The sequence below is a fragment of the Trametes versicolor genome, assembly GCF_000271585.1.
Source record: "Trametes versicolor FP-101664 SS1 unplaced genomic scaffold TRAVEscaffold_8, whole genome shotgun sequence".
NCBI classification, from domain to species: domain Eukaryota; kingdom Fungi; phylum Basidiomycota; class Agaricomycetes; order Polyporales; family Polyporaceae; genus Trametes; species Trametes versicolor.
The window spans coordinates 103136-127331 of NW_007360328.1; the positions used below are offsets into that span (position 1 = coordinate 103136).

At 55.7% G+C, this 24196-nt stretch overlaps 10 protein-coding genes across 10 annotated transcripts; 9 read left to right on the forward strand and 1 right to left on the reverse strand.

The window, feature by feature from the left end:
• Nucleotides 1-577: 577 nt before the first annotated feature.
• Nucleotides 578-1301, forward strand: TRAVEDRAFT_49125 (uncharacterized protein; the record flags this gene model as incomplete). Its single annotated transcript, XM_008041966.1, has 6 exons — nucleotides 578-682; nucleotides 746-825; nucleotides 886-904; nucleotides 968-977; nucleotides 1032-1147; nucleotides 1212-1301. The coding sequence occupies 6 exons, from the start codon at nucleotides 578-580 to the stop codon at nucleotides 1299-1301; spliced, it is 420 nt and encodes a 139-aa protein (XP_008040157.1).
• A 150-nt stretch (nucleotides 1302-1451) lies between these two features.
• Nucleotides 1452-3811, reverse strand: TRAVEDRAFT_128279 (uncharacterized protein; the record flags this gene model as incomplete). Its single annotated transcript, XM_008042215.1, has 12 exons — nucleotides 1452-1556; nucleotides 1629-1697; nucleotides 1760-1849; nucleotides 1907-2028; nucleotides 2085-2202; nucleotides 2291-2479; nucleotides 2524-2715; nucleotides 2781-2849; nucleotides 2906-2916; nucleotides 2973-3307; nucleotides 3367-3487; nucleotides 3544-3811. 12 exons carry the CDS (start codon nucleotides 3809-3811, stop codon nucleotides 1452-1454), a joined length of 1689 nt encoding a protein of 562 aa, XP_008040406.1.
• A 1507-nt stretch (nucleotides 3812-5318) lies between these two features.
• TRAVEDRAFT_49127 (uncharacterized protein) lies at nucleotides 5319-5992 on the forward strand (the record flags this gene model as incomplete). The annotated part of the gene is made up of 4 exons (XM_008041967.1): nucleotides 5319-5424; nucleotides 5479-5623; nucleotides 5678-5820; nucleotides 5880-5992. The coding sequence occupies 4 exons, from the start codon at nucleotides 5319-5321 to the stop codon at nucleotides 5990-5992; spliced, it is 507 nt and encodes a 168-aa protein (XP_008040158.1).
• Nucleotides 5993-9166: 3174 nt separating this feature from the next.
• TRAVEDRAFT_21517 (uncharacterized protein) lies at nucleotides 9167-10335 on the forward strand (the record flags this gene model as incomplete). The annotated part of the gene is made up of 4 exons (XM_008041812.1): nucleotides 9167-9364; nucleotides 9503-9850; nucleotides 9909-10106; nucleotides 10159-10335. 4 exons carry the CDS (start codon nucleotides 9167-9169, stop codon nucleotides 10333-10335), a joined length of 921 nt encoding a protein of 306 aa, XP_008040003.1.
• A 3169-nt stretch (nucleotides 10336-13504) lies between these two features.
• On the forward strand, nucleotides 13505-15067 carry TRAVEDRAFT_49129 (uncharacterized protein; the record flags this gene model as incomplete). The annotated part of the gene is made up of 7 exons (XM_008041968.1): nucleotides 13505-13522; nucleotides 13593-13775; nucleotides 13831-13905; nucleotides 13961-14053; nucleotides 14106-14582; nucleotides 14636-14821; nucleotides 14885-15067. 7 exons carry the CDS (start codon nucleotides 13505-13507, stop codon nucleotides 15065-15067), a joined length of 1215 nt encoding a protein of 404 aa, XP_008040159.1.
• Nucleotides 15068-15298: 231 nt separating this feature from the next.
• On the forward strand, nucleotides 15299-16293 carry TRAVEDRAFT_49130 (uncharacterized protein; the record flags this gene model as incomplete). The annotated part of the gene is made up of 3 exons (XM_008041969.1): nucleotides 15299-15553; nucleotides 15609-16197; nucleotides 16238-16293. 3 exons carry the CDS (start codon nucleotides 15299-15301, stop codon nucleotides 16291-16293), a joined length of 900 nt encoding a protein of 299 aa, XP_008040160.1.
• A 1814-nt stretch (nucleotides 16294-18107) lies between these two features.
• On the forward strand, nucleotides 18108-19097 carry TRAVEDRAFT_49131 (uncharacterized protein; the record flags this gene model as incomplete). Its single annotated transcript, XM_008041970.1, has 1 exon — nucleotides 18108-19097. The coding sequence occupies one exon, from the start codon at nucleotides 18108-18110 to the stop codon at nucleotides 19095-19097; it is 990 nt and encodes a 329-aa protein (XP_008040161.1).
• Nucleotides 19098-19779: 682 nt separating this feature from the next.
• On the forward strand, nucleotides 19780-21667 carry TRAVEDRAFT_150795 (uncharacterized protein; the record flags this gene model as incomplete). Its single annotated transcript, XM_008042216.1, has 7 exons — nucleotides 19780-19884; nucleotides 19952-20138; nucleotides 20194-20265; nucleotides 20323-20430; nucleotides 20483-20570; nucleotides 20641-20697; nucleotides 20748-21667. Coding segments are annotated over exons 1-7 (1470 nt in total), but the record flags the coding sequence as incomplete, so codon positions are not given.
• Nucleotides 21668-23362: 1695 nt separating this feature from the next.
• On the forward strand, nucleotides 23363-23539 carry TRAVEDRAFT_97602 (uncharacterized protein; the record flags this gene model as incomplete). Its single annotated transcript, XM_008042217.1, has 1 exon — nucleotides 23363-23539. A coding segment is annotated over one exon (177 nt), but the record flags the coding sequence as incomplete, so codon positions are not given.
• TRAVEDRAFT_91554 (uncharacterized protein) lies at nucleotides 23537-24028 on the forward strand (the record flags this gene model as incomplete). The annotated part of the gene is made up of 1 exon (XM_008042218.1): nucleotides 23537-24028. A coding segment is annotated over one exon (492 nt), but the record flags the coding sequence as incomplete, so codon positions are not given.
• Between the last annotated feature and the right edge of the window lie 168 nt (nucleotides 24029-24196).

Below are 24196 nucleotides of genomic sequence, written 5' to 3' on the forward strand. Positions count from 1 at the left end.
GGGTTCCGTTGTCGGGTTCTTCTGCGCTACCGTCGGTCAGAGGTAGCGGCTCCGGGTCGTTCGATGGTTCAGGCTAGATTGTCTGGATCTAGGCAGATCGACTGTCGAGTAGGCGAGCTCGACCTTATGTTAAGACGACACCTTCGAGGGTCGTGGTAACGTTCAGGTGCAAGGGCCTAGCAGGCAGGAGAGGAGACTCGAGTTCAGGGGTGAAGGTGATAGATAACCAGGTCGAGCTGAGGACCATCCTCAGCTCTCCAGGGGTCCTAATATACATAGAAGCCATGCTGAAACGGTGCGTACTAGGGGAGGTAAGCCTGCTACCTACGGGACCGTAACAATGAGGCGCTGCCTCATGGTGTCCGCACCGTAGCTGTACTGTATCCGCGTGTAGTCCATCCACATCAGTAACATGAGGCGTAGGTGAGGCATAGGTGAGGTGCGATCAAAGTCCATGTCCGAGACGCCCGGACCGTTGTAACACTGAGCCTCTCCTATGACTGTGCGCTCACTCGGTCTATCGCGATAATTCATCTCTGGGAAGCGTAAATTCATAAAGAAGAGCACACTTCAAAACATGGATCCAGGAAACGTTCTGTACCTCCTGCGTGCAGCGGCGCACTCGGTTGATTACATGAATAGCGGCAGTATTCAAGCGGACTTCAAGCGTGTCGCTCGCCAGGTGAGTCGTCATGCCAAGATATTAGCGAGCTTATTGTGTCGCCATGGCTCATCCACTACTCAGGTCGAGCAGAGATGGGTCGACTTCTTCGCATTGTACAACACCGTGCAGGGAACCAACTACGACGTCAGCACGGCCTATCAGTAAGCACCATGCACTACAGCTAGTGATCGCAGTACTCGTATTGACCGCTCGTTCGTCAGGAAATGGCTTAAGGCACGTGTACTTGTTATCGATCTGAGCACTGTAGGAACTAAGTCGTAATCGCATTGCCGTCGTCCCTAGGGCATTCTGGGTACGCCTTCTCTCTCATTGATGTCATTTGCGTAGCTGACTGGCTTTGCCGCAGCCAACTACGGGCCTAACGCACAAAGCTTCTTTACCGACGCAGTGAACGTTCTGAGTGCCCAGCTAGCCGCAGCGGCGGCCCAAGGTCTCCCGGTCATGGTCGGAGTACCGAAGCAGGTTAGTGCGCGCGTACTTTAGAGGAGGTCCGCACACGCGTTAACAAGTTCTTGCGTTCACTTAGTGCTCTAGCACGAAAGTTCCTTTTACACAGAACGACCTCACCAACCTTCAGAACTCGCTCCCGGCCGGGATCACCTGGACGTACCCGTAGCAGGTTTCAATCGTTCGCAGGTTTCCTCAACATATCTACAGCGCCGTATCAAGGGAACGCAAGTGCTTCAGCGCGTCTGTTCATGCTAGAGAAAGCCACAATAGCATGTCATCACAAAACGAGAGTTTGTCGATGGTCAAGCATCATATTCTAATGTCTTGAGGCCATCGCCGCCAGAATGTCCTCTGTGTTCACTCCCGGGAAGATCTCAAAGTCAGCGTCGACCTCGCACAGCGTCCTGTTGTCATCCGGGAGCTGCGCATGGGTACCCACATCGGTCAGCTACATCTGCGCTGTGGGCCGCGCGAGAGGCTCTTCTAAACTCACCGTGCCATTCACCAAGTACGCGAACATGACCGCGTTGAGGCATTGAGACGGCTCGGAGACTGACGTGTGCTGCCGGACGCAGTACCGAATCAGCAAGGACACGAGATGGTGCTCTGGCAGTCGCAGCTCACCCCGAATGCGTGCTGCTGAACAAGCCTAGCGTTGTCCCCGAGAAGCGCCGTCACCGCCTCAGCTTCCGGAAGCGGCGTGATAGGATCGAACTGCACGAATGTGGTAAGCGGAGCTCGCCACAGACGAAGAAGGGAAAGCCCGCGCACCGTATTACTGACGACCATCACCTTGTTCGCGAGCGTCTTGTTGAACGGGCCCTGGTACCTCTCCACAGCACGCACGGGCCAAAATGGGCACGTGTAGAACTCCGCCGGCCACCCCACGCTGACTGCATCCCCCACTGTCAGACTCAGGCTACATAATGGCGCATAATGGAGCACTTACACATCTCCGAGGTATTGCGGGACGCGGCGATGATGATTTCGAACACTTCGGAAAAGCGCGTTCCGCGCAGGTCGACGCTGTCGCCGCAGAGCATCACTTGTGCAGAGTATGACTGTGTCTGGTTTTGCTGATTTGTGCCGTCTCTGCGGGCACTATTCGCGTATGCCATGAGATCCTGCTATGCAAAGAGACCCGAACAGAGATACGTACCGACCGCGAGCAGACCGAATACCGCGCCGAGCAGTGAGGGATCCGGGGCCGGACTCAGCCTGCGCGCCGGCGACGAGCATGGGCCACGTCGTGTTCGCGAAGATAGCCGCCTGCGCAGGGGCTATCATTACAGACAAAAGTCCCTCTGTGTAGTCCACTTCAGCACACCATTGTCTCATTACACTCTATGTGACGCGGAGCAGTTACCACGGATGCTCTCCGACGTCACGGGAACAGAGGCGTTCCTGCGTGCAGCGTCGTGCGCCTGCTTGAGGAGCGCCTGGATCGTCGCGTCGACATCTGCTGCAGTCTGTCCCTCGGCGGAGGCTATCGGACAGCCCTGCGGACCCGCGAGGGCGCAGCCGGTGAGGAAGACCTCGTACACCTTGTCAGCGTCTGCGAGCTCGTGGAACGCCCACACCTGTGAAAGCCGCGTTACGGTTAGTCTGACATGCTAGTGAGAGAACGAAAGGGATGTGGGCTTACGGCCGGTGTCTCTTGGGTAGCGAGCAGCGTTGGGTCAATAATCCCGTCGATGATGACTCGGCCCACGCGCTAGATAGCTCACCGCGCGTGAGTGGAGGACAGTGATTACGCAGACACTCCCATACCTCAGGAAACACTGTTGGCAGATATTTAGACTTCGACTTGTGAGGAAATCGTCAAGGGAGCACTCACTATTGATCAGCCACATGCCCAAGACGGAACCGTACGAAGCTCCGAGGAAGTTCACTGGACTACCGGGCCCATCGAGCGAGTCGGCGAGGGCGACGATGTCACGCGCCGTCGCTGCCGTTCCAAGATACCGCAGGAATTTCCCGCTCGGATGCTGCAAGCACCGCTGCGCAAGCTCGTCGTATTTTTCCTCCATAATCGGCGCCTGTGCGAGCAACGCCTGCACGTCATCTGGGTCGCTGAAGTTGCCGATCATCTCGATCCCGGCGATCTGGATGGTATCATTCCAGAACGTGTTGTATTCGTCGAGGCTATCGAAGCAGAATACCTCTCCTGGACTGGGCATGGACCCGTAATGAGCAGGCGTGAGACGCGACAGCTGCGGGCCAGGACTTACGTGGTAAGCGATCCGACTCCGCGCGGATCCCAGCTGACGATGTCGTAGAGCCCGCCTGATAGGCTGCTGAGGAGGCCGGCCAGTGTGTTGAGAGAATCCAAACCTGAGACACCAGGACCACCTGGATCGCAGATCTGTTAGTAAACGTCGGGACTGACAGCACGTGCGCGAACATACCAGGGTTGAAGAATAAGGTGCCGAGTCGATCGCCAGTCGCATTGAGTTTGGCGAGTGCGAGTCTGGCGTGGCCGACGGCGGGGTCGTGGTAGTCCAACGGTACCTCGAAGAAGCTGCAGGTCAAAGCAGGATTTGTGATCACGGATGGGTCGCACGGGCCCCATTCGATGGTTGACAATTTGGTGGCATTCGATGGTGGATCGCTAGCGAGCACACTGCCAATAATCTGCAAAGCAGCGAGGAGGGAGAGGATCAGCAGAGCCTCCATGACGAAGATGAACGACGGGGCAGTGAGGTCGACGCGGTACTCTATATGCTGCCATCATCAGAGGGGTCCCCTCCCCTGCACAGTCTACTGTGCCGCACGATGTGGACGGATGTCTCGTTTAGCGATCGGAGCGACGCCCGTGGTCACAAGTAGGCTGTGCCACTGATGTGCCGAGACTGCGAGACTGTCATTGGAGAGGACGAGAAAGCCGAGCGCGCAGTATAGACGTGACGGTGATGTGCTACGGCGCAGCTGGCATGTTGGAAGATGAATGGGATGACGGGATTTGCTGCTAAGCTCAGGTAGCACTGCGTGTGCCCCAGTCAACACAGCGAGGCGAGACACAGCTGTAGTAGGAGGATGAGCATTGTGGAGAAGAACTTGAAGACTCTTTCTCCGTGAGCGCTTCATCCGGAGAGAGACGGGGAGTATAGGCGCTCAAGAAGACCGTGACGCCGCCCTTCTTCTTCCTCCTTCCATGCTCTCTCCAGAATATCGCCTTTGCGCACTGATTCCACTCCAACATTCTGGTAGCTATTTCTTCCTAAACGTCTCGCAACTCGTTCAAGGTTCGGCAACAACAGTTGATGAGCTCAATAAGGCGCATTCCGCGCCCGCCGCCTGCGTAGCACGTCGGGATCCGGACATCCATCATCATGTCGCATGTGGGAGGGGATCCGGACGTCAATCTCTTAGCTCTCACCTTTCAACAGGGCCATACTTGGACGACGCAGCTCTCGGCGTAGCCATCTACGACGTCGTACACGCCACAGAGATCACCAAACATGGGCTCTACAACTCCACCATCGACTGCGCTTTAGAGGCCCTTACTCGAGCAGAGTGATGGACAACGCGTAGCCAGCTTGTGTGCGCCTCTATGCAGCCAGTGGGACGTTTCAGACTGGGACACATATGTGCAGCCGGGCTGCGCAATCGCAGCTAAAGAGCGATCACGACCTGTCAGGCAGATCGTGCATGCAGAGTGTCCCCCATGCATGTCTGCATTAGTGGAAATTTCCCGCACTGCTCGGCCTCACGTCGACATCCCACGTATTACGTACGGTCTCCAGCGTAGAGGGTACTTATACCGGCGACCGCACATGCAGGCCATATGTAAGGTGTGTCTCCTACACGAATCCAAGAGTCTTATATTTATCATCCATGCGCTTCCTCATAGCTGCAACGGTCTCTGCGGCGCTCTCTGCCAACGCGGTAGTTCTCATGAATAAAGATGCTACTTATCCGTCTCATCGCGCCAGATGCAGTTGACCAGCGTTCGCTCTCTGTAGCTCCAGAGACATAGTCTGCTTCGACAATGGCACAGACTGCAATGCACTCTGGAGCCGCATGATCGAGCTTGACGGCATCGAATGCACCGGGCATTTTACCCACCGAGCAAACATGAAAGCGTTGTTCGCTCAGGCGACGGTCATAGGATGGAGCTTGGGAAGCGCTGCCAGCAGCACACCATGGGCAAGTACATGAATACATCCGAACGACCACCACGATGCGCGACATGATCGCGCTCGCAGGTGCACTGGATGAGCCTGGGAGCCCGGTGAGCTACGCAGGCGTTTCATACAAGACCTTTCTGGACGCGTGGTTCGTGAATAGTGAGTGGCGCCATTGCCTTGCGCTTGTCTGGTGACTGACGTGTTGTCATCCAGCGTTCCTAACGTATGTGGAAGCGCGTGTGGAGTCGCGTCGACCTCACAAGACTGGCCGCATCTGCGCATCCAGCGTATCTGAGACCGGGTCCTACTTGACGATGTCCTCAGCCCGCAGCTCGTGGCTACTCAAGAGTCGCACAAGGTTCGTTACGCTCGTGCATCGCTCATCTCTACACTGACCTATATCTTGCCATAGATCTGGCCGCAGCTGCATTCGCACACTGACAAGGCATACGACGCGTTCGTCGCAGGATGCGACCATCAAGATGCTCCTCAAACAGGCACACGATGCTGCGCGCAAGAATGTGTTCGTTCCGGTGACGTCCGCAGACATCCGTAGTGAGTACATCGCTGGCTCCTCGGATTGTCGTCGTACTGAATCCATGTACGCGTGCTAGGCGCATTGCTGTCGGCAATGTATCTCCCGGTTACTTGGGCGAACCTCGCGAACACGACCTTCCCGGAGCCTTACACTGCTCGTCCGTTGGAAGGGCGGCAAGTGGAGGGATAAATACGCTGCGAAAGAACGTGTTTAGGATGCGACGAGGTTCCAATAAATAGAGGGGTACCTTTTGCATGCATGGATGAACTTTTTTCAGTAAACTATAGAATAGATGTTCATTCAGATGACTAGCTGGGCTTTCTGGATGATGCGGATTTTTAAAACCGGTGAGTGAGTTCCCCCGCCAGTTCCGATGCTCCGATACTTAGTAAATCATTTGGGGAATTTCGGGTCGCCTTCGCGTTAAGAGTTGTGTGCGACCTGAACTCCCAATCCACCCCGAGTTCTGTCACTCACTCACTCCCAGCCGCTGGCCTTCCCACGGATGCGGATGCGACGAGTCCGCTGCCACTCAACACGTCTCACTGCTGATCATCTGTGTATTCCAGTAGAACGCCTATTGCGCTGCGCAGTGCGCACGACTTCGTGCCGGCCCGAACGAGGCTCCCACTGAGTCTGTAATGCCGGCGCTGGACGGCTTTCCTGCGATTTCCTCAACGAACTCAGTAGTTTGATATCTCTTCTATATCACAAAAGAAAATCCACGCGACCATCTTTCTGCGCGGATGCGTCGGTGCGAAATGACTTGCGTCAGAGTCGGATATTCAAATTAATTAGACCATGGCTTGCCTCAGGCTCACAGCGGAAGGCTCGGACTGACACCGTGGTTCGACGACATCCGTCTACTACACTTTCGATAAGGACGCTTTTTTGCCACACCTTCGCTCGCGGCCTGAAACGTGCAAAGCAATATTAAACAGTATAAGCGAGTTCTGGTAGTACCGCTCGTCGGACGTAAGCTCTGCCTGAATATAGGCGCCTAAAATTCAAATCTGGAAGCATTTTGGCCGCGCGATGACAACAGCATCCCAAGCAGCGTACCACAAGCGACCACAAGACACATCAGAATCTCACATTGGACAGCCGCATTCATTATCTGAATCTGCTACGAATGTTTGCAAGTACAACACCAACGCACCTGGCAGCCCAGAAGCCTCCGCACGATCCCCGAGAGCGTCAGCGTTCAGGGAAGAATTCCCAAACGGCCGAGATACGATGATGGGCAATCCTAGACCTAGAAGACACCCAGGCTGCCGACATGCGCGTAGTAAGCATTCTTTCTCGTCCTTTAAACCTAGATGAGCCAAATTGAGGACTTGTGGATCGCTGTCGAAGACGATCTTACCAGTCATCGCATCGCTCGGACTCACTGGTACCAGGATCCTCAAGATCGGCAATGTAGCACAGGCTAGACGTCCATACTGTGGACGTATCAACGCCAACATGCCCTCAACATGGGGTACGCCAACATAAGAGTCCGTATGGTGAGATATCTCTTTATCTCCTTCGTATCCCATCGCAGCGAGCGTGTGCTTCCCGCTGCGCATGTCTCCTCGCTCGAGAAGAAATCCGCAACGGGTAAAAGACTTCCAATAAATGTGACGCATCGTTTACGATTTCCTCATCTATCTTACAGGCGGTGACAGGAACTGCTTCGGCCGCAGCGAGCCGGCAGCGGGTGCAGTCACCGTGCTTAACCTTCACTGCTACTATGAGAGGGAAAGTTTTATCCCATGCACGTAAGGTTTAGCATACGGCAACCATGTAAATGCCGAGGAAGGCTTAGGCGTGTGGATGGATGTCGATCGGATTGCGGTGGCTGAGAGAGGTGAAACCCTGTCACCTCCCTCACTCCTCGACCGTATCCCGCACTCGCCCTTCGTATCCAGTACTGTAACTTCCCGACCAAAGCGGCGGGTCACAGGTCACAACGACCCCCGCCGCCCCGCATTTGGGGGTCTGTCCCGCGTCACAGCGGCCTCCGCCGCTTTCGCCTGTGGTCCGGCGCCGGTCACGCCCCTAAATGGCATTTTTGGCGGCCCTGCGGGGCCGCGCGCCGCTTTTCGTACCGGATGGTCACGGTCACCACCGGTCGCGCCGCTTTTTGGGCAGCGCCGCTTCGTATCCGGGTGGTCACACCCCAAACCCTCCGCCGGATTGGTCGGGAAGTTACAGTACTCCGCACACCTATGTCTCTCTCTCTCACGACGGACATCATAGGGACGTAGGTACGCGCGATGCGGAGGATACGGAGGATGGCGCGGACTTGTAGCACCGTTGGCAGGGAGCGCGCAGAATACGGAGGACTCACCTGGTGGTCTGTGAGTACTCCGTCCTGGAGATACCCACACCCTCTTCTATGCGACATCGTGCCTCTGCGCTCAGCGAGTATGTAGGCATAAGCTGATCGTGCTTGTTGTTGACCTGAGTCTGGGGATCCGGCACATGGGAGGCAACGATCCGTCAAAAACCATCCGTGCCAGCGTTGTCAGCGATACAGCTTCTTGCGGGTCCCGACACAGTGTTCGCGTGCACGATGTAGTGGCAGCCGATATCTGGATATATGACCGAGTGGGCTGCGTGGATAAGGGTGGGTGAGAGCTCGGATCGCCCGATATCTTTCTGTCAGCGCGAGGTAGACCGCAGGAGGGTGGCGTTCCCGCTGGAATCCTCGATGAACTTAATCTTCTGCATCCGTGCGTCGCTGTCAGACCCTGAATATCAGCGTCTGGAGCACATATCACCTCCATGGGGTGCTCATCCCAACACCAACGAAATCAGTATACCTTCGATTCCAGTGGTTGGTCTTGGACGACACCAATTCTCTATGTCAGCCACCGAAACATGTTTCGATATATCGACATTTTGGGAGTCCTCTCATTACTAACTTTTGCATCGAATAGACGAATCACAAACAGGCTGCCTTGCGGCCTGGCGGGCTTGATAGGGTATCTAGAATCTCGTTATGATTTGTCGGCGAACCAGGGGAGCCCACCGAAGTGTTTGAATGCCACCCCGCACATGTGTGGATTGTCCAATGATGGCGGGTGAGAAGGTCCAGCTCCTCGGGGACGCTCACAAGTCCTCCGCTTCCTTTGCTGATGCATGTTTTCTCAATCCGTAATCGCGCGGGCGGAGAGTATGTCACGCGGGTCAAGCTGCGCTATCCGGATACGATGAGATGCGCCTTCTTTTGCAATGACTCCGCCCTGTGGGATCGGGAGGGTGGCCGGATGGAGTTATCCGATGCGCGCTGTCCCCCGTACTTAAATCTGCTGGTCTTTTTCACACCCTCACCGCCTCCCTCAGACCCCCCCCCCCTCTGCCTTACTCACACAAACAATGAATATCAACCAACAGAGCATCGACGACTCGGATACATTCGACAGGCCGACCCTCGACAATACGAGCGACAGTCTCGAACCCACAGCTGTGCCACAACAAAGTTCAGGCTACACCTCGAACGTCAACGTCTACGGCTTCCCGGGATCGACGTGCCACAGCGTGCCAGTGTCTGACATCCGCGCGCACGATGTCCAGGTATGACGTTCCTCGCCTAGCATCATGATGTCTGTTTGACTTACTGGTCGTATTCAGTACCGGAACCATGCTGGGGAGCAGAAGACGGCGAGTACCACACGGGGACGCCATACTGCACTCTGACCTTGAGTCTGACAGACTGCCGGTGTCCTGCCATTCCAAGAGTCGCAACCCATTGCCCGTCTACCCGAGAGCGTGTACGATTCCGGGACCCACTCCCCTGCACGACACGACGGCCACATGGCGTTGCACAAGGACGACGCCGATAACAGTTTGATGGTGATTCCCCAGAAACTATACCGCCTCCCTCGTCATCAACGCGGCGGCGCACTAGCGCTGCAATCCATCTCGATCTACGTCGCCGTGCGGGATGCACTGCAGCCGAAGGTTCTTGCGCGGAAGTTAGTGGACCCCTTGCGTCATGCCTTCCACCACGCCGGCGGCGGAAAATCCCGGGAAGGACAAAAGTTTACTATCCGCTGCGTCGTGAGTGCTCCGCGGGCCCTGTGGGCGTCCGAGTGCTCGAGCTAATACTGCGCTGCAGTTTCGACTTGACGGAGACGCAGAGGTAGTGAACGCGCGTCCCGTTCAGATCAACGAGTATATGGCTGGCTCCCAATCCTCCCTCGCGGTAGAGGCAGCGTGGGATCTGTACCCGATGTTACGGAAGGCTTCCGGGCGCGTTCCTCTCATGCGTGTCGCGCTTGTAGAGAAAGTCGCGACCGAACTGCGCGCATTTTTGGTGCGCATCTCGTGTTACGTTCGCGCACACCGCTAATGTCGTTATGTAACAGATCAAGCTGAAGGAGCAGAATAAGCCGCTCGTCTTCCGTGGGCGCGAAGTCGAGTACGACCACCTGCTCATCGTCAGCATCTCCCGACCCACCGCCGCCACCGTGCAGCCGAAGCTCGCAATCCTCCCCCGGTACCGGAACCTATATCTCGGTAACGCGCGCGATGTGTCCCCATAGATGGCGGTCGCGACACCGGTCGCCGTCGTGTTCCCCGCTCAATAACCTCGACCTCGCGCCCACGAACTGACACTCAACGATCACGCGCGCTGCACCGCCCCCTCGCGCCAATTCTCCACCCCCGCAATGTCTCTGTCCGTCTTCTATCGCCCTCGGAACTCAACCCGACCTTCATGTCTGATGGAATACCTTGACTTGGCGCTGGCGCGAGCGCGAGCGCGACCGGCTTAGCGCGATTTCATCGACGTCACCCTCACGGCCACCGCCGGCCGCGCGCTCCCCAGCAGAACCTACGAGCACGCCGACTGTCGCGAGGAGATTAGAAGGTTCCCAGCAGTGCAGTAGTCTGTACCTCAAGGGCATTAATTGCTATCTTCGCGGCCTTCGACGAAGTGATGTAGCAGGTTCCGGCAACGTACCATGACTCTTCTTTTTTACTCCCGTGACGGCCTCTTTCTTCCTCTATGGCTCTTTTACGCTCGTCAATACCTCCCTCTAGGCGACGCATTAGGATTTTTAGCGTGCTGTACGACGTCCCATGTACATCGTTTACGCAGGCGCTCTTCTGCCAGGTGGTAAAGTTACTCGCATCTCATGGCGCGGGCTTGCACGGTACGATAGCGCCCTGGACCTCTACACCTGCTGCTCGTCTTATGCATAACTTTTTTGCTGAAGTGGTCAGCTGTATTTCTCACCAAACTCTCCAGTCAGGCCTTCGCCAGCCGCAACGCACAGAGGGCCGCAGCCGACTTAGAAGACGCCTCGACCATATGTATTGCATAAGAAGTATTCGAGTGATAGATTTACCATAACAGACTGCGCACGCGAAGATTGTATGTGCAAGCAAGTAGCAGTGAGTGCCAGTGGAAGTGGCAGAGCGACATCGATGATCCCGGCGGGCAGTGAGTGGCGCCGCAACGTGGCACTCCCTCCCGCGATGGTTACTGTCGGAGTTAAATAATAAGCGCCAACGTAAATGACACAGTTCACAACATGAACATAGTCGTAAATATCCTCGCAAACACGCCAGCCCGGCCTTACGAACTGCAAACGCACATCCGACAATCACTCGATGCTCTCTCGAATTCTCTCGTACAGAGCGGGGATGGCTGGCAAAGCATTGTCTGTCGCAGTACGGTCCGCCGCAGTGGCACCACGATGACGACCAAGTGCATCCTGCACCAAACCAGCACCTGTCAGTACGCACTCTCCACTCGGGGGATACTTAAGAGACGATATGAACCTCTGATCCTGCGTATCCTCCCTCAACTCTCTGATCTTGCCATCGAAGACGCCAGCGGCCCTACCGAATGCTAAGGGATCCGAGCAGTCCCCGCCAAACCTGAGGCCGCGTCCACTACTCAGGAAGCTCAAGCGTGAGTATAGATCGATGATACGGTGCTAGAGGTAAGCACCTTCCACAGTATACGGTGTTGCATACAAGTTCTTGCCGCGTCGCACTCGGCGCTTCATCGGCGAGCGCTCCGCAGCTTGAAATACGACGATCGCTGCGCTGGAACAGCAAGCCGTGAGGCATATCTCTTGTCCCTCGTTCTGAGGGTCAGGCGTACGACCGTCAAGCGCAAGGTTCACTATGTGGCCCGGTAGCAGATGCCGTCAGTGGCTTGCCGACCGTCTGCTAGGTGTGCACCTACCAATCAGGGCGTGCGTGGATGGAAATATTTCCCTTATTTGCCTATATTCGCAGACACGCTCGTCAGACGCGACAAGCGCGCCCCACATATTTGCCATGCCCCGACGTAAGGATGCATGGGCATCGGCGCGAAGCACGAGTTATCGGGCTTCTCTGTTGCCGCAATCCGTCAGCTCATCGATGGCGGCCCTCACCGGCACACGTACCTCATACCCGCGGCGATCATGTTGACTGCAAGGTCGCACAAAGTGCAGTATGAGGTATGCGTGGCGGGATCATGGGCGTAAACAGAGAGAAGGGAGCGGGGGTTAGGAGCTAGGGAGGGTCGCGGTTTGGGGAAAGATGCTTTGGACCCGAGACTCGCCTCGATTCGCTGGCTCATTTCCTCCGCACGTCTCCCCGCTCGTGTAGCGCATAGGCTTCTGGATATCGGGTTGTTGGATAGACCGTGTTCGAACGGCCGGTGCGGGAGGAATGGGTCTTGCAGTGAGAGTCCGCGGCCTAGCAACAGTGACAGGCGACGCATGACGATATATGTTCGCGATATACGAGCGGCGTGTTCTCGTTCATGAGCGCACCCTGTGATATCCCAGCGCGTGGGGTGAGTGGGCTTCTGTGGATTGCAGCACGCAAGTCCTGGACAGCTGGATAACACGAGGGCTGTGACGGGAAGAGCGAAATACCACCCGGGATGAAGGAGCGGGCAAGAGAGAAGGTGGCAATGGGTCCGTGCACCGTGCGCCCCTCTGGTCGCTTGTTGTGGGCATGAGGCGATCTCCCACCGCATCTGCTTCCCTGCCGCGCGGCCTCATTGAAACTCGAGTCCGGCCGCAGTCTGCCCAGATCTACCTCGGATCCCCATTCCGTCGCGCCGCATACCTGCTTCACTCTCCTCCTAGTCCTCATCTCCGACTCTGGCCAGTCTCGCGATATCCGGACACACTGGATATCGATGGTTCCGCAACTGGAGGGCAGCTTCTCATTTACACCACTGGAAGCAGGTTCTCGCTGCAGCCCTCGCCGCCGAATATGACATGCAACTCCAGTTCATCTTATGCACCAGCCAGGCTCACGATCCAGCGGATATCTACCTATCGGCAAGACCGATCCATCAGTGAAAGTTAGGACTACTGGACAACTCTGTGCATGCCCGTATATCCCCTGCGCGAAGTCGGTGTGCGCACGAGATATCTCAGCGACGTCAATTCCACTTTGGCTCTAAGGTGCCGATACACTCCAACGGTTTTCACGCCCCTCGTGCCCCTTCTAGAATGTGGACGTTGGGTTATCCCGACACTGGTGGATCGCAGGCAGGATATCGAGCTACACTCCTCCGTGGACGCCGACAAGAGCATGTGTATCGATATCCCTCTGGCTATCCTGCAACGACTAGCAGAAGGCGCAAGGGCCGTGTTTCTATATAACTCTGTCCGCCTTTCTCGAAATCAAGCACTCCTGTCCCTCCACATACTAGCACCACACGCCTCCATTGCCTAATCCTCCCCGCATACGAACATGAGCTACGACTATGAGGTGCGCTATCGTGCAATTCTACATCGGAATATACGCGTCTAACCTGTGACTCGCTCGTTCTTCCTGATAGTCATGGCCCCCCGGTCTTTCCGGCGAAGATGGCGAAATTGGTCTTGATCGGACCCTCGACTACGACGCATACTACGGCCCTGGTAGCGCCGCACCGATGTATGAAAGATCCCAAGACTCGGGCTGGGTCCCTTCCGCCGGTGGCTCTTCTTGTAGTGGGTTCAGCGGATACATGAACGACGGGGTAAGTCGCAAAACAACCGCATCTCCTATCAAGTTCTCACTTGTCCCCCATGCAGTGCTACATAGGCCCGGACCCTCAACCTACCGCACAGCCATGGCTTGGCCAAGTGATCACAACTGAGCCGCTGCAGGTAATCCTTGAATGTGGACATCGGTGAGTTCTGTCATCTGATCCGCCATTTCTAGGACCACGGTTTTTGGGGCGTCCATCCGGAGAACACTGCGTTCGATATCGGGAACATAATGTACGCGGCAGGACGTCTCTCTGACCCTCCGATGGTACGTGAAACTTTTATTATGTACAGATTGCGTAGTGAACATATATGTCCAGGATTTGCCTCCGCGTCATGAGCATGTTCAAGCAGTCTCGCCGGACAAGTTCCAATCCTTCTCGCAATCCCCTCCATTGCATTCGTCCTCTGTACGAACACCGTCTTACGATGTTCCACCGATACCCCCTCCTCCGTCTCGGCAACAACATGCACACGGAAACCCGTACATTCCGGGACGCAAGCTGCCACAGTCGGAGGACCCCTTAAACGAGAACACCCCAGAGCAATCTATGTCCGCCTCAGTGTTTCACGAATTCAACAACAGCCAGTGGGTCGTGCGCCAGCGTCTCTATCGTGGCAATAGCGGTGGTAGTATCCCGACGGCCAACACGGAATTTCCTGTCATGCTCGTAAACGTGTCCGCAAAGGATGCGTTGGACCCTATCACTCTTGCGAATGTTCTGCCGAAGCCCTTGGATCCCGCCTTTCGGAAAAACCAAGACAGGAAGGGAAAAAAGTGGACGTGTCGTTACGCGGTGAGTCGCTATTCTCAACGCGCTCAGTGCCGTGAAGGCTCAACGTATCGCAGTTTGTCGACAGTCCGCCAAACAATGCTTCACAGCACCACGAATACGCTGCTGGAGACCAACACTCACAAACAGTCTCTGTCGCAAGGAGCCTGTTTGGCGATTCATCCCGTTCGTCAGCTATTTCGGTACCCCTCAAGCGTGCCACAGTTGTAGAGAAGGTCGCACACGGACTGTACACATTCATGGTGAGCCGGATTACCCTCTCTGCCATGTGCACCGCTCATATTCATATGCAATTTACGTTTTAGGGGACGCTGAAAGCCCAGAACAGGCCTCTAAAGTTCAATGGTCTCGACGTCGACTACAACCACCTCCGAATCGTGAACATCTTCAGGCCCACTGTCGCCTCCATGCAGCCGACGCTCGAGATACTCGACGAGTTCCGTCACCTATACACGCGCACCGCTTGCGCTTCATATGCCACACCCTAGATTCCCTTGCTTCATTTTTTCTGCATACCTCGCATGTCGTTCCTCGTCGCTTATATACATACGTATTCTATCTACACACGCGGTTCAAACTTCGATGATGTTGACGTACTCGCTTAACACCCACTAGAAATGTACTTATATCGATCCCCCGATAATCATGACCTGTCTCCCATCTCCACATACTCACCGCCTAACGAAGCTCATACGCGCGCCCACGCCTCTTGCTTGACTATGGCTTTTTGTGGGCGTTGTGATCGCTGGTTCGGCAGCGAGCACGCCCTAGAGCAGCACAAGGACGACTCGAATATGCATCACATCTGCTACGAGTGCGACAAGGACTTCGTATCCGCGAAGGCTCTCGAGCAGCACGAAATTCAAAGCCCGCGCCATCCCTCTTGCGAGCGCTGCCGCGTGCTGTTTGACGACTGGGACGACCTGTATGAGCATTACGATGATGAGCATCACTACTGCGACATCTGCAACAGGGTACGTGTAACCATTCCTGAGGCACTTGCACATTCGCCAACAAACCTCTTTGAAGCTCTTCGATTCGAGCCGCGGTCTCCACAATCATCGTCGCGAGGAGCACGACGATCGCTACTGCCCGCCCTGCAAGCGCATGTTCAAAGACGCGAACAGTCTCGACAACCACTGCCGCTCCTCCATCCACCAGGGCCGGAACATCGACTGCCCAATGCGCGGCTGCGAAAAGTCCTTCGTGTCCAACGCGGGCCTCCTCCTCCACCTCGAGTCCGGCGCGTGCGTCTCACGCATGACGCGCGCGAAGATCGACCGCATCATGGCCAAGTACGACCGCGACAACATCATCACGAACCCCTCGCGCCTGATCCGGGGCTCCGGTCCTGTCGTCGTCGACCAGTGGGCGACCGAGCGCGCGTGGAACGGCTCGCGCTACGAGTGCTACCTATGCCACCGTACGTATGCGACACTCCCCGCGCTCAACCAGCATCTCCGCAGCGCCGCGCACGCCGACAAGATCTATCGCTGCCCGCGTGCGCTTTACGGATGCGGTGCGGAGTTCGGCACGCTGAGCGCGTTCTGCCAGCACGTCGAGAGCGAGCGGTGCGGGGTGCGGCGGTTCCGCGGCGAGGTCGACCGGGTTCTGGAGGGTTTGTCGAGCAAGATGAAGCGGCTGACGATGGGTTGAAGCCTTCGGCGAGGAGCGTTTGTTCTATTTAGGCGGAGAGACGGAGATCGTGAGGTAGCGAAGTTGGCCAGCATCTTGGGATTTATCGAGGAACTCTTGCTTCAAACAGCCTGCAGGTCGAGGCTGGCTGCTTGTATTTCACTATGATCACGCCCTTCCCGAGTAGACGTCGAACCTGAAGAGTAGAACGATTATGAGGTTAGCATGAACGATGTCACGGTTCCCCGCTTGTCTACCTTCTCGAGGATGTTGAATCAGCAGCGCTTGCACACTGGCAGAGCCGCGCACGCAGACAAGCCCTACTACCTCTCACACACACCATATCAGCGTAGCGAGAGGCTCAGTATGCTAAGAGCGTCCTGCTAGCACCTCGAGGGTGGACTAAGACGATTCCGTAGCCCAATGGATCAGGATGGTATCAAGAGATGAAGAGGCTTACGATGGGTTAGGAGCTTCGCACGATATCGACGTTGTTGATCCACGGTGCACAGTGGGCGATCAGCAGAAGCACCTTCGTTGCGATTTAGGACTCCGGCAAGGTTCGCGATAGACGCATCTGGGAGATCAGGTGCTATCTTCATTCATCTCCTGCACTGGGTGGGTCTACCCAGCCGGCATTCATATGATGTCTGCGGAGATTAAGCGGCATCAAGCGTATACAAGGCATTCTGAGTCGAATATCCTGTGTGTGGACAAAGGATGTGAGAAGAAAGCTGGCCCGGACGGAACGCAGTCTCGCATATGCACAAGGGACGTACGCATGCGACACGGTTTGAAGGCAAATTTGGGAAAGAACTCACCAAATTCGCCTTCGTTCGCTCCGATCATGCACCAGGGTCCAGCATTGATGCGTTTACCTCTTGATTTACTCGTCGCGGGGATGCTCAGGATTCATGGGCCACCATATCGTCGTCGCGCAATATTAATGCCATAGCATCCCTTCCGCAGCTAGAAGCCGCATAGACGCGCATAGATCTGTCCGCGCGTCGAGCTCCGTGGGGACTATGTAGTAGGTGTCCTCGGGCAGGATCTGTAGAGCCATCGCGAATATTCTGCATCAGACTTCAAGTCAGCGGCAATAGCGAAATGTTGGAAAACTACTTACTACGTCTCCTCGATGACCAATAATAAAGCTTGCACTTCGCGAAGTGACAAGAACAGAAGCGCGTCATCCCGATGCCCACCAGTGCGACGACAGCTTGTGCTTTGCGACATCGCAAGAGTCAACTTTTAAGGGCACCCACAAGGCCTCACCTTTCATTATGGGCCGCCGTAATTCGCAGTACGGGTAGTGCTTCACAAATGAACGTGTTACATGACAACAATTGCCAGGAGACAAGGAGGACGACAACACAAACGAATGCGCAACGACGTTGGAGGCAGGGACAATTAATACGGGCGCTTCAACAATACTTAATGTATGTACTCGCCCAAAGCAGCACAGCCACGTGGAAGCCACGCGCTCTCCCGGGTGGCGCAACAACGATCGGCGCTGATCAGAGCGGCTCTCGGCCATCTACCGCCACCTTCGCTCTTTCATCTCCCCTCCATGTTCTTGCACTACTTTTAACGTCCTTTCGTCTACGAGGATGTTCCATGTCCATCCGGAAACAACTCGAGCTGCGTACAGAGTAGTAGAACTGTCTAGGACATTCTAAGACATTCTACGCTGACCTAGAAGGGCTGAGTCAATCTGACTCAGCAAAGCTGGTGGGGGCGTATATAAGTGTGCCAGAATTCGTGAGTTTATTCTTCCTCTCTTTCCACTAAACCACCACCACCCCCGTAACACCATAACGGCGCCAAGCAGCTCTTCGCTACCACCCCGCTCCGCGTGTTATAGCAAATCACGAATCATTCCATTGTATAGAGATGGCCGAATGTATCAGGTGCAGTCGCACTTTCAGCGACGCAAACGACTTATTGTTCCATGCTCTCGTGTCCGACAATCATCACCGCTGCCGCGACTGCGACGAGGACTACACCACGAAGGCCGAGCTCCGGCAGCACTTCGTGGATAGCCCCAAGCATTTCTACTGCTTCCGGTGCAACCTCCATCTCGCGACGCAGATTGCGTTGGTCAAGCACAATGGCTGGACTCACCGGCGTCGCCCGCGCGTCGTTGCCCACTCCGGGTCCACATCCCCCACATCCACTCTGTCCGTGTCATCCACTATATCTACTTTATCCGTCTCATCCTCACCCGAGGCCAAAGAACAGGAGAAAACGAAGTTCACCGACCGCTACTGCGTGCCGTGCAAGAGGGCGTTCATGAGCCCAGGCAACCTCCGAAGCCACCAGCGGTCGCACATCCACCAAGGGCGACGCATCCCGTGCCCGTTCTCAGGGTGCGGGAAGCGCTTCGTCTCGACGGCTGCCGTGTTCATCCACCTCGAGTCCGGCACCTGCGCATCAGGCATGACGCTCGACAAGCTCGTCCGGCTTGTTGCCCGCGTCGACCACGAGCACATCCTTACCATCCCCGACCGACTTGCCAACGTCACCACCAACGCCAACATTCACACCAACACTAACAAACCGTTCCCCTCGTCGTCGACAACAGGTGTCAGTATGAGAGGTAGAGTGAGGTACGTCCGAGACGGCGCGCTTTACAGGTGCAGCGCATGCGGCAAGGCCTTCAGGACGTACCTCGCGTTCACCAGACACGCCGGGAGCGCAGCGCACGCTGCGCAGGTCTTCCGGTGCCCGCTCGCTCACGGCTGCGGTGCGGAGTTCCGTACGTTCAGCGGGCTCTGCCAGCATGTCGAGAGCGAGCGGTGCCGGGTGCGCGGTCTCAGGGATATGGTCGACAAGGTCATAAGGTCGGTTCTGAACAAAGTTAAGGGGATGACGGCGCGGTGAGTATTGGGTAGGCGTAAGGCGAGACCGCTACGTGACGAAGGATTCATGAGTCATTGTACGTTTGCAGGTGAAGTTTTGACGGTCTTCTTTCTCTCCAATTTTTCGGGCTGGTCCCGACAACATACCTATTCATGACGGACTCTTCTATGCGCTCTTATTCTTCATTCTCACCCCCATCTATACGTGAATTAAGGTCGTGACATAAAATTGATGCGTCTCATTGTGCAGGCTTACCGTTTCTCTTCGTCTTACAACCTTCCCCACAGGAGTCTTACGGTCAGGTAGAGATAAGTGAGAGCGAGAGACCCAGTTTTCCGATGTTCAGTCGTCGTCGAGGAGCCCCAATGTCGGGCTGTATCTAGATGGTATCTGGATGTGCTTATGTAATACAGGCAAACACTCCATCTTCGTGAGCTAGAGTCCATTGACGACTGGTTGAGAGGGCTTCACAGTTATGTGCGCTGTGTTGTATGTGCCCCAGAGACTAGCAAAAGGTGTACATTTTGGAAAGCCCAGCATAAACACGAGGGGTAGCGTCTTGCTAGATCTATATCGGGACCCGTGCAGCCGCGCTGCACGAGTCCAAATCCGGAAGTGAAAGGTAAGCGCCCGTATGCTACCGACGCTGAAGTTTACGGGCCAGCACGATAATACTCTTCGACACTTTCACTCGCTGCAATCACTTCGTTCTTTATACTACCACTCTCATTAAGTCTTTCTTTGCGCTACTAGAACTTCTGTGGTCTTGCATGGTATCTGCGCGCGCTCGCCGGCGCACCGATAACAGGTCAGTCAGCCCACGCTCGAGTTATGTCACAGCAGCTTGCCATGTTCTGACTTGGACTGCCGAGCAGGTCTACCAGAAACAAGAAGTCTCTTGAGGATGGACAAGAATACCGCGCAAGACTGCGTGCCTTAGACCGTGATGAGCACGCCGCTCAATCGTCCAGTCCGCGGCGTCATCGTTCACCAGCACGAGACTCCATGGCCGAGTCCAATAAGGAGAACAGCATCGAAGAACGAGGATTCTCGCCATCGTCAGTGAGTAATACACACCTTCTCGCAGCTCTCAAATTCATTGTAATGCTTACTCCAGCCTGCGTCAAACTCGCAGAGACAAGTAGCACATGATGCTACATCTGGAACTTCGAGCAGGCAAAGAACGCCGGTACGTCTACATACGATGCAGCCTCCTCAAGCAGGGATACTTATGTTCGTCCTCTAGCAGCTCTCTTCTTCGGGCCTCGAGTCATGGCAGACACAAGGCCTAACTAGACGGCAAATCAGTCAGCGTGCTCGACGTCTACGCGAAAAAGAGCAGCGCGCACGGATGGTATGCTCATAGTAAATGTTCCGCTTGCCCGGTAACTCAATCACCATCTCAGACTGCGCATGAATCTGAGAAGCGGACCACTCATTCAAAGGAGGCCATTCGACGTAGTCGGAAACTTCGAGACCGTCATTGTGAATCTGGTGAGTTACTTGCCATAGCTCTACATACGGCGCTGACACATTGTGGTCGTTGCATGTTCCATCGGCTTAGCCTCTCGCGCCTCTGATCCCGCACCAGTGGCACATGCTGATGAAGCAGACTCACAAGGTACGTTTCCTTCACTCAGCATCTGTTTCTGCGCTAATCTGCCTTTTTAGTACCCCCTGCACGTCGCACATACGTGGAACGCTCCGTCCAGCTGCACACGCTCGGACGGATGGACGTCGAATGCTCCATCTGCGGCGCACTGCATTGGCTGGATGAGCGTCTGAGCAAGTCTACTGCAACAAGCCCACGTTTTGGTTTCTGCTGCGACAGCGGGCGTGTGCTCCTCCCCGCTCTCCCTCCTCCACCGCCACTCCTACGTCAGCTCCTCTCCGGCAACGATTCAGCAGCTCGCGAGTTTCGGACACATATCCGTCAGTACAACGCTGCATTGTCTTTCGTCTCCCTCGGTGTCAGGGTCCAGGAGTCAATCAATGACGGGCGTGGCCCATATGTCTTCCGTATACACGGTGAGCTTCATCATTTGATGGGCTCCCTTCTTCCCGTCCCCGGTGTTACCCCGTCGTACGCCCAGCTGTATGTTTACGACCCGGACGAAGCACTGCAAGTCCGCGTCCATCGGAATCCGAACCTTTCTGCCGACATTCTCACATCTCTCGAGTCCTTGCTGCGTGTCCATCACCGCTATGCCGCCGTCTATCAGCACGCCCATGAGATTCTTACCAGGGAAGAGAGCGATGATGCTCTACTTTGTCTGCGCTTTGATCCCGCAACAGATCGACGCCGATACAACCTCCCCACAGTTGAAGAACTTGCTCTCATCATTCCGGGAACAGGGGAGGAGATTCACCACTCTCGCGACATCGTGCTTCGCAAACGATCTGGGCTTCTCGAGCGCATCAGCGACTGTCATCCGGCGTATGCATGCCTTCACTATGTCCTCCTCTTCCCATCAGGCACCCATGGGTGGCATTCAAACATCCCCATGCGGGCCGTGTCCTCTCTGTCTAGACCTTCAGATGACGGTGAAGTAGCGGCGTCTGAGTCCTTGGATGATGCCCGTTCGTCGAGTGTTACGCAGACCCGCTACTATGCCTATCAGCTCCACACACGTTCCGACGGTTTCTCTGTTCTACATCGAGGTGGATGGCTCTTCCAGCAGTACATCGTGGACATGTGGGCATCCGCTGAGCAGAGTCGGATCAACTACATCCGGTCCAACCAGAAGACCATCCGTGCAGCCCTGTACTCGGGGCTACAGGATCTGAACGTCGACTCGGATTGTAATGGTGTTGACCTCAATCAGCTCGGACAACGCATCATCCTTCCGTCCTCATTCCAAGGTGGAGCACGTCACTGGTATGAACAGTGTCAGGACGCGCTTGCCATCTGCCGGGAAGAACGCTCTATTGACCTCTTCCTCACCGTCACCTGCAACCCCGACTGGCCGGAAATCCAAGCGGAGCTTCTTCCTGGGCAGACCACCGCAGATCGACCGGACTTGGTTGCGCGGGTCTTTCATCTGAAACAGAAGGCGATACTGCACGACATAACCAAGCGGGGAGTCCTGGGCCCGGTCGCTGCCTACGTTTACTCAAACGAGTGGCAGAAGAGGAGTCTCCCACACTTCCATGCTCTGTTCATGATGCGTCCCCCCTACAAGCTTCACGACACGGCCGCTATCGACGCCTGCATCCGCGCTTACTGGCCTGATCCTATCAAGGAGCCTCTTCTCTTCAACCTGGTGCAGCGCTTCATGGTGCATGGTCCTTGCGGGACGTTGAACTCCAGCGCTCCCTGCATGGTCAACGGCAAGTGCTCGAAGCACTTCCCGCGCCCCTTTCAGCCCTACACCACGATGGACGACGATGGGTACCCTCTCTACCGTCGGCCCGATGATGGACGGACGTATGAGAAGCATGGCGTCTTCTTCGACAACCGCTGGATTGTGCCATACAATCCCTACCTCCTTGCGAAGTACCAGTGCCACATGAATCTCGAGTGTGCGACATCTTTTGCGACCGTCAAGTATATCAACAAGTACATCCATAAAGGCTCCGACCGCACAACTCTGGAGATACAGTTGCAAGACGAGCCAAAGATGTATCTCAACTCCAGGTACATATGTGCTCCTGAGGGGGTAGCACGTATCTTGCATCACGAACTTCACGGCCGGTCACCCAATGTGGTGCGTCTTCAGGTACGCTGAGTATGCAGATGTCTCAGGGCAGGGTCAACATGTGATAGCTTACTCAAATGCGCTAACAGGTCCATCTACCTGGAGAGGAGTTCGTTACGTTCGATCCGGGATCGGATACTCTTCCGGAGGTTCTCGAACGAGCAAGAAATCGGCATACGACTCTTACAGCATTCTTTGAAGCGAACCGCGACACCGGCCCCCTTGGCGACACGGCGCGGCGGTATGCATACCAGGACTTCCCTAAAGTCATGGTGTGGAAGCTGAAGGAGAAGCGCTGGGCGGTCCGTCAGCGTGGGTCCCCCGCAGTTGGCCGTCTCTATACGGTTCCTCCCACTGCAGGCGACCGCTTCTATCTGCGGCGGCTCCTCACGTTCCTGAAGGGTATGTGTGTCTCTGAAAATCTTGCCACACCGTGCTAAAATCACACTGTGAGCAGGTGCAACATCGTTCGAGGACCTCCGGACATTCAACGGGACTCTCTATGCGGACTTCAAGAGTGCCTGCCTGGCGCGTGGGTTGCTCGAAGACGATAGTGAATGGCATCAGTGCCTTTCTGAGGCTTCTGTCATGCAGACCGGGTCCCGTCTTCGCCGTCTCTTTGCAGTCATCCTGACGACCTGTGAACCGTCTCGACCTTTACACCTCTGGGACCAGTTCAAGGACCCGATCTGCGACGACCTCCCATTCCGATTGCGCACACTCGGCATCTCCCACACGTCTGCTGATGTCCACGATTATGGTCTGTTTCTTCTGGATGGCATCCTGCACGAGACCGGCCACTCCTTGGCCGACTTTGGACTTCCGTCTGCGACACGAGATTGGGAAGGTTCTACAGGCAATCGGCTTATTGCAGAGGCCATGGCATTCGACATTGGTCAAGAGCGTGTCCTGGGCACAACACAACGAGACTCCCTAAATCCTGAACAACGTGAGGCATTCAATCAAATCTTCAATTCCGTGCGCGATCGCCTAGGGAAGCGCTTCTTCCTTCATGGCCCGGGAGGCACAGGAAAGACATACCTGTACAGCACCCTATCTCACGTCCTGCGTGGAGATGCCGCCATCGTTCTATGCGTTGCTTCCTCAGGAATCGCCGCTCTCCTTCTACCCCATGGCCGCACGGCGCACTCGACGTTCAAGATTCCCGTGGAGCGCCTAACAGAGGACTCTACCTGCGCCATCCCAAAGGACAGCCTTCTAGCATCCCTCCTCCGTGTAACCTCCCTTATCGTCTGGGATGAGGCCACTATGCTCCACCGGTACGCTGCTGAGGCGCTCGATAAAAGCTGCCAGGATGTGTGCGACAATGACCGCCCATTCGGCGGGATCACATGATGAACTCTGAACCTGGAAGGCTGTAAGCCGCACAAAGAGAGGTCTTCAGTCTGTGAGAGAACGACT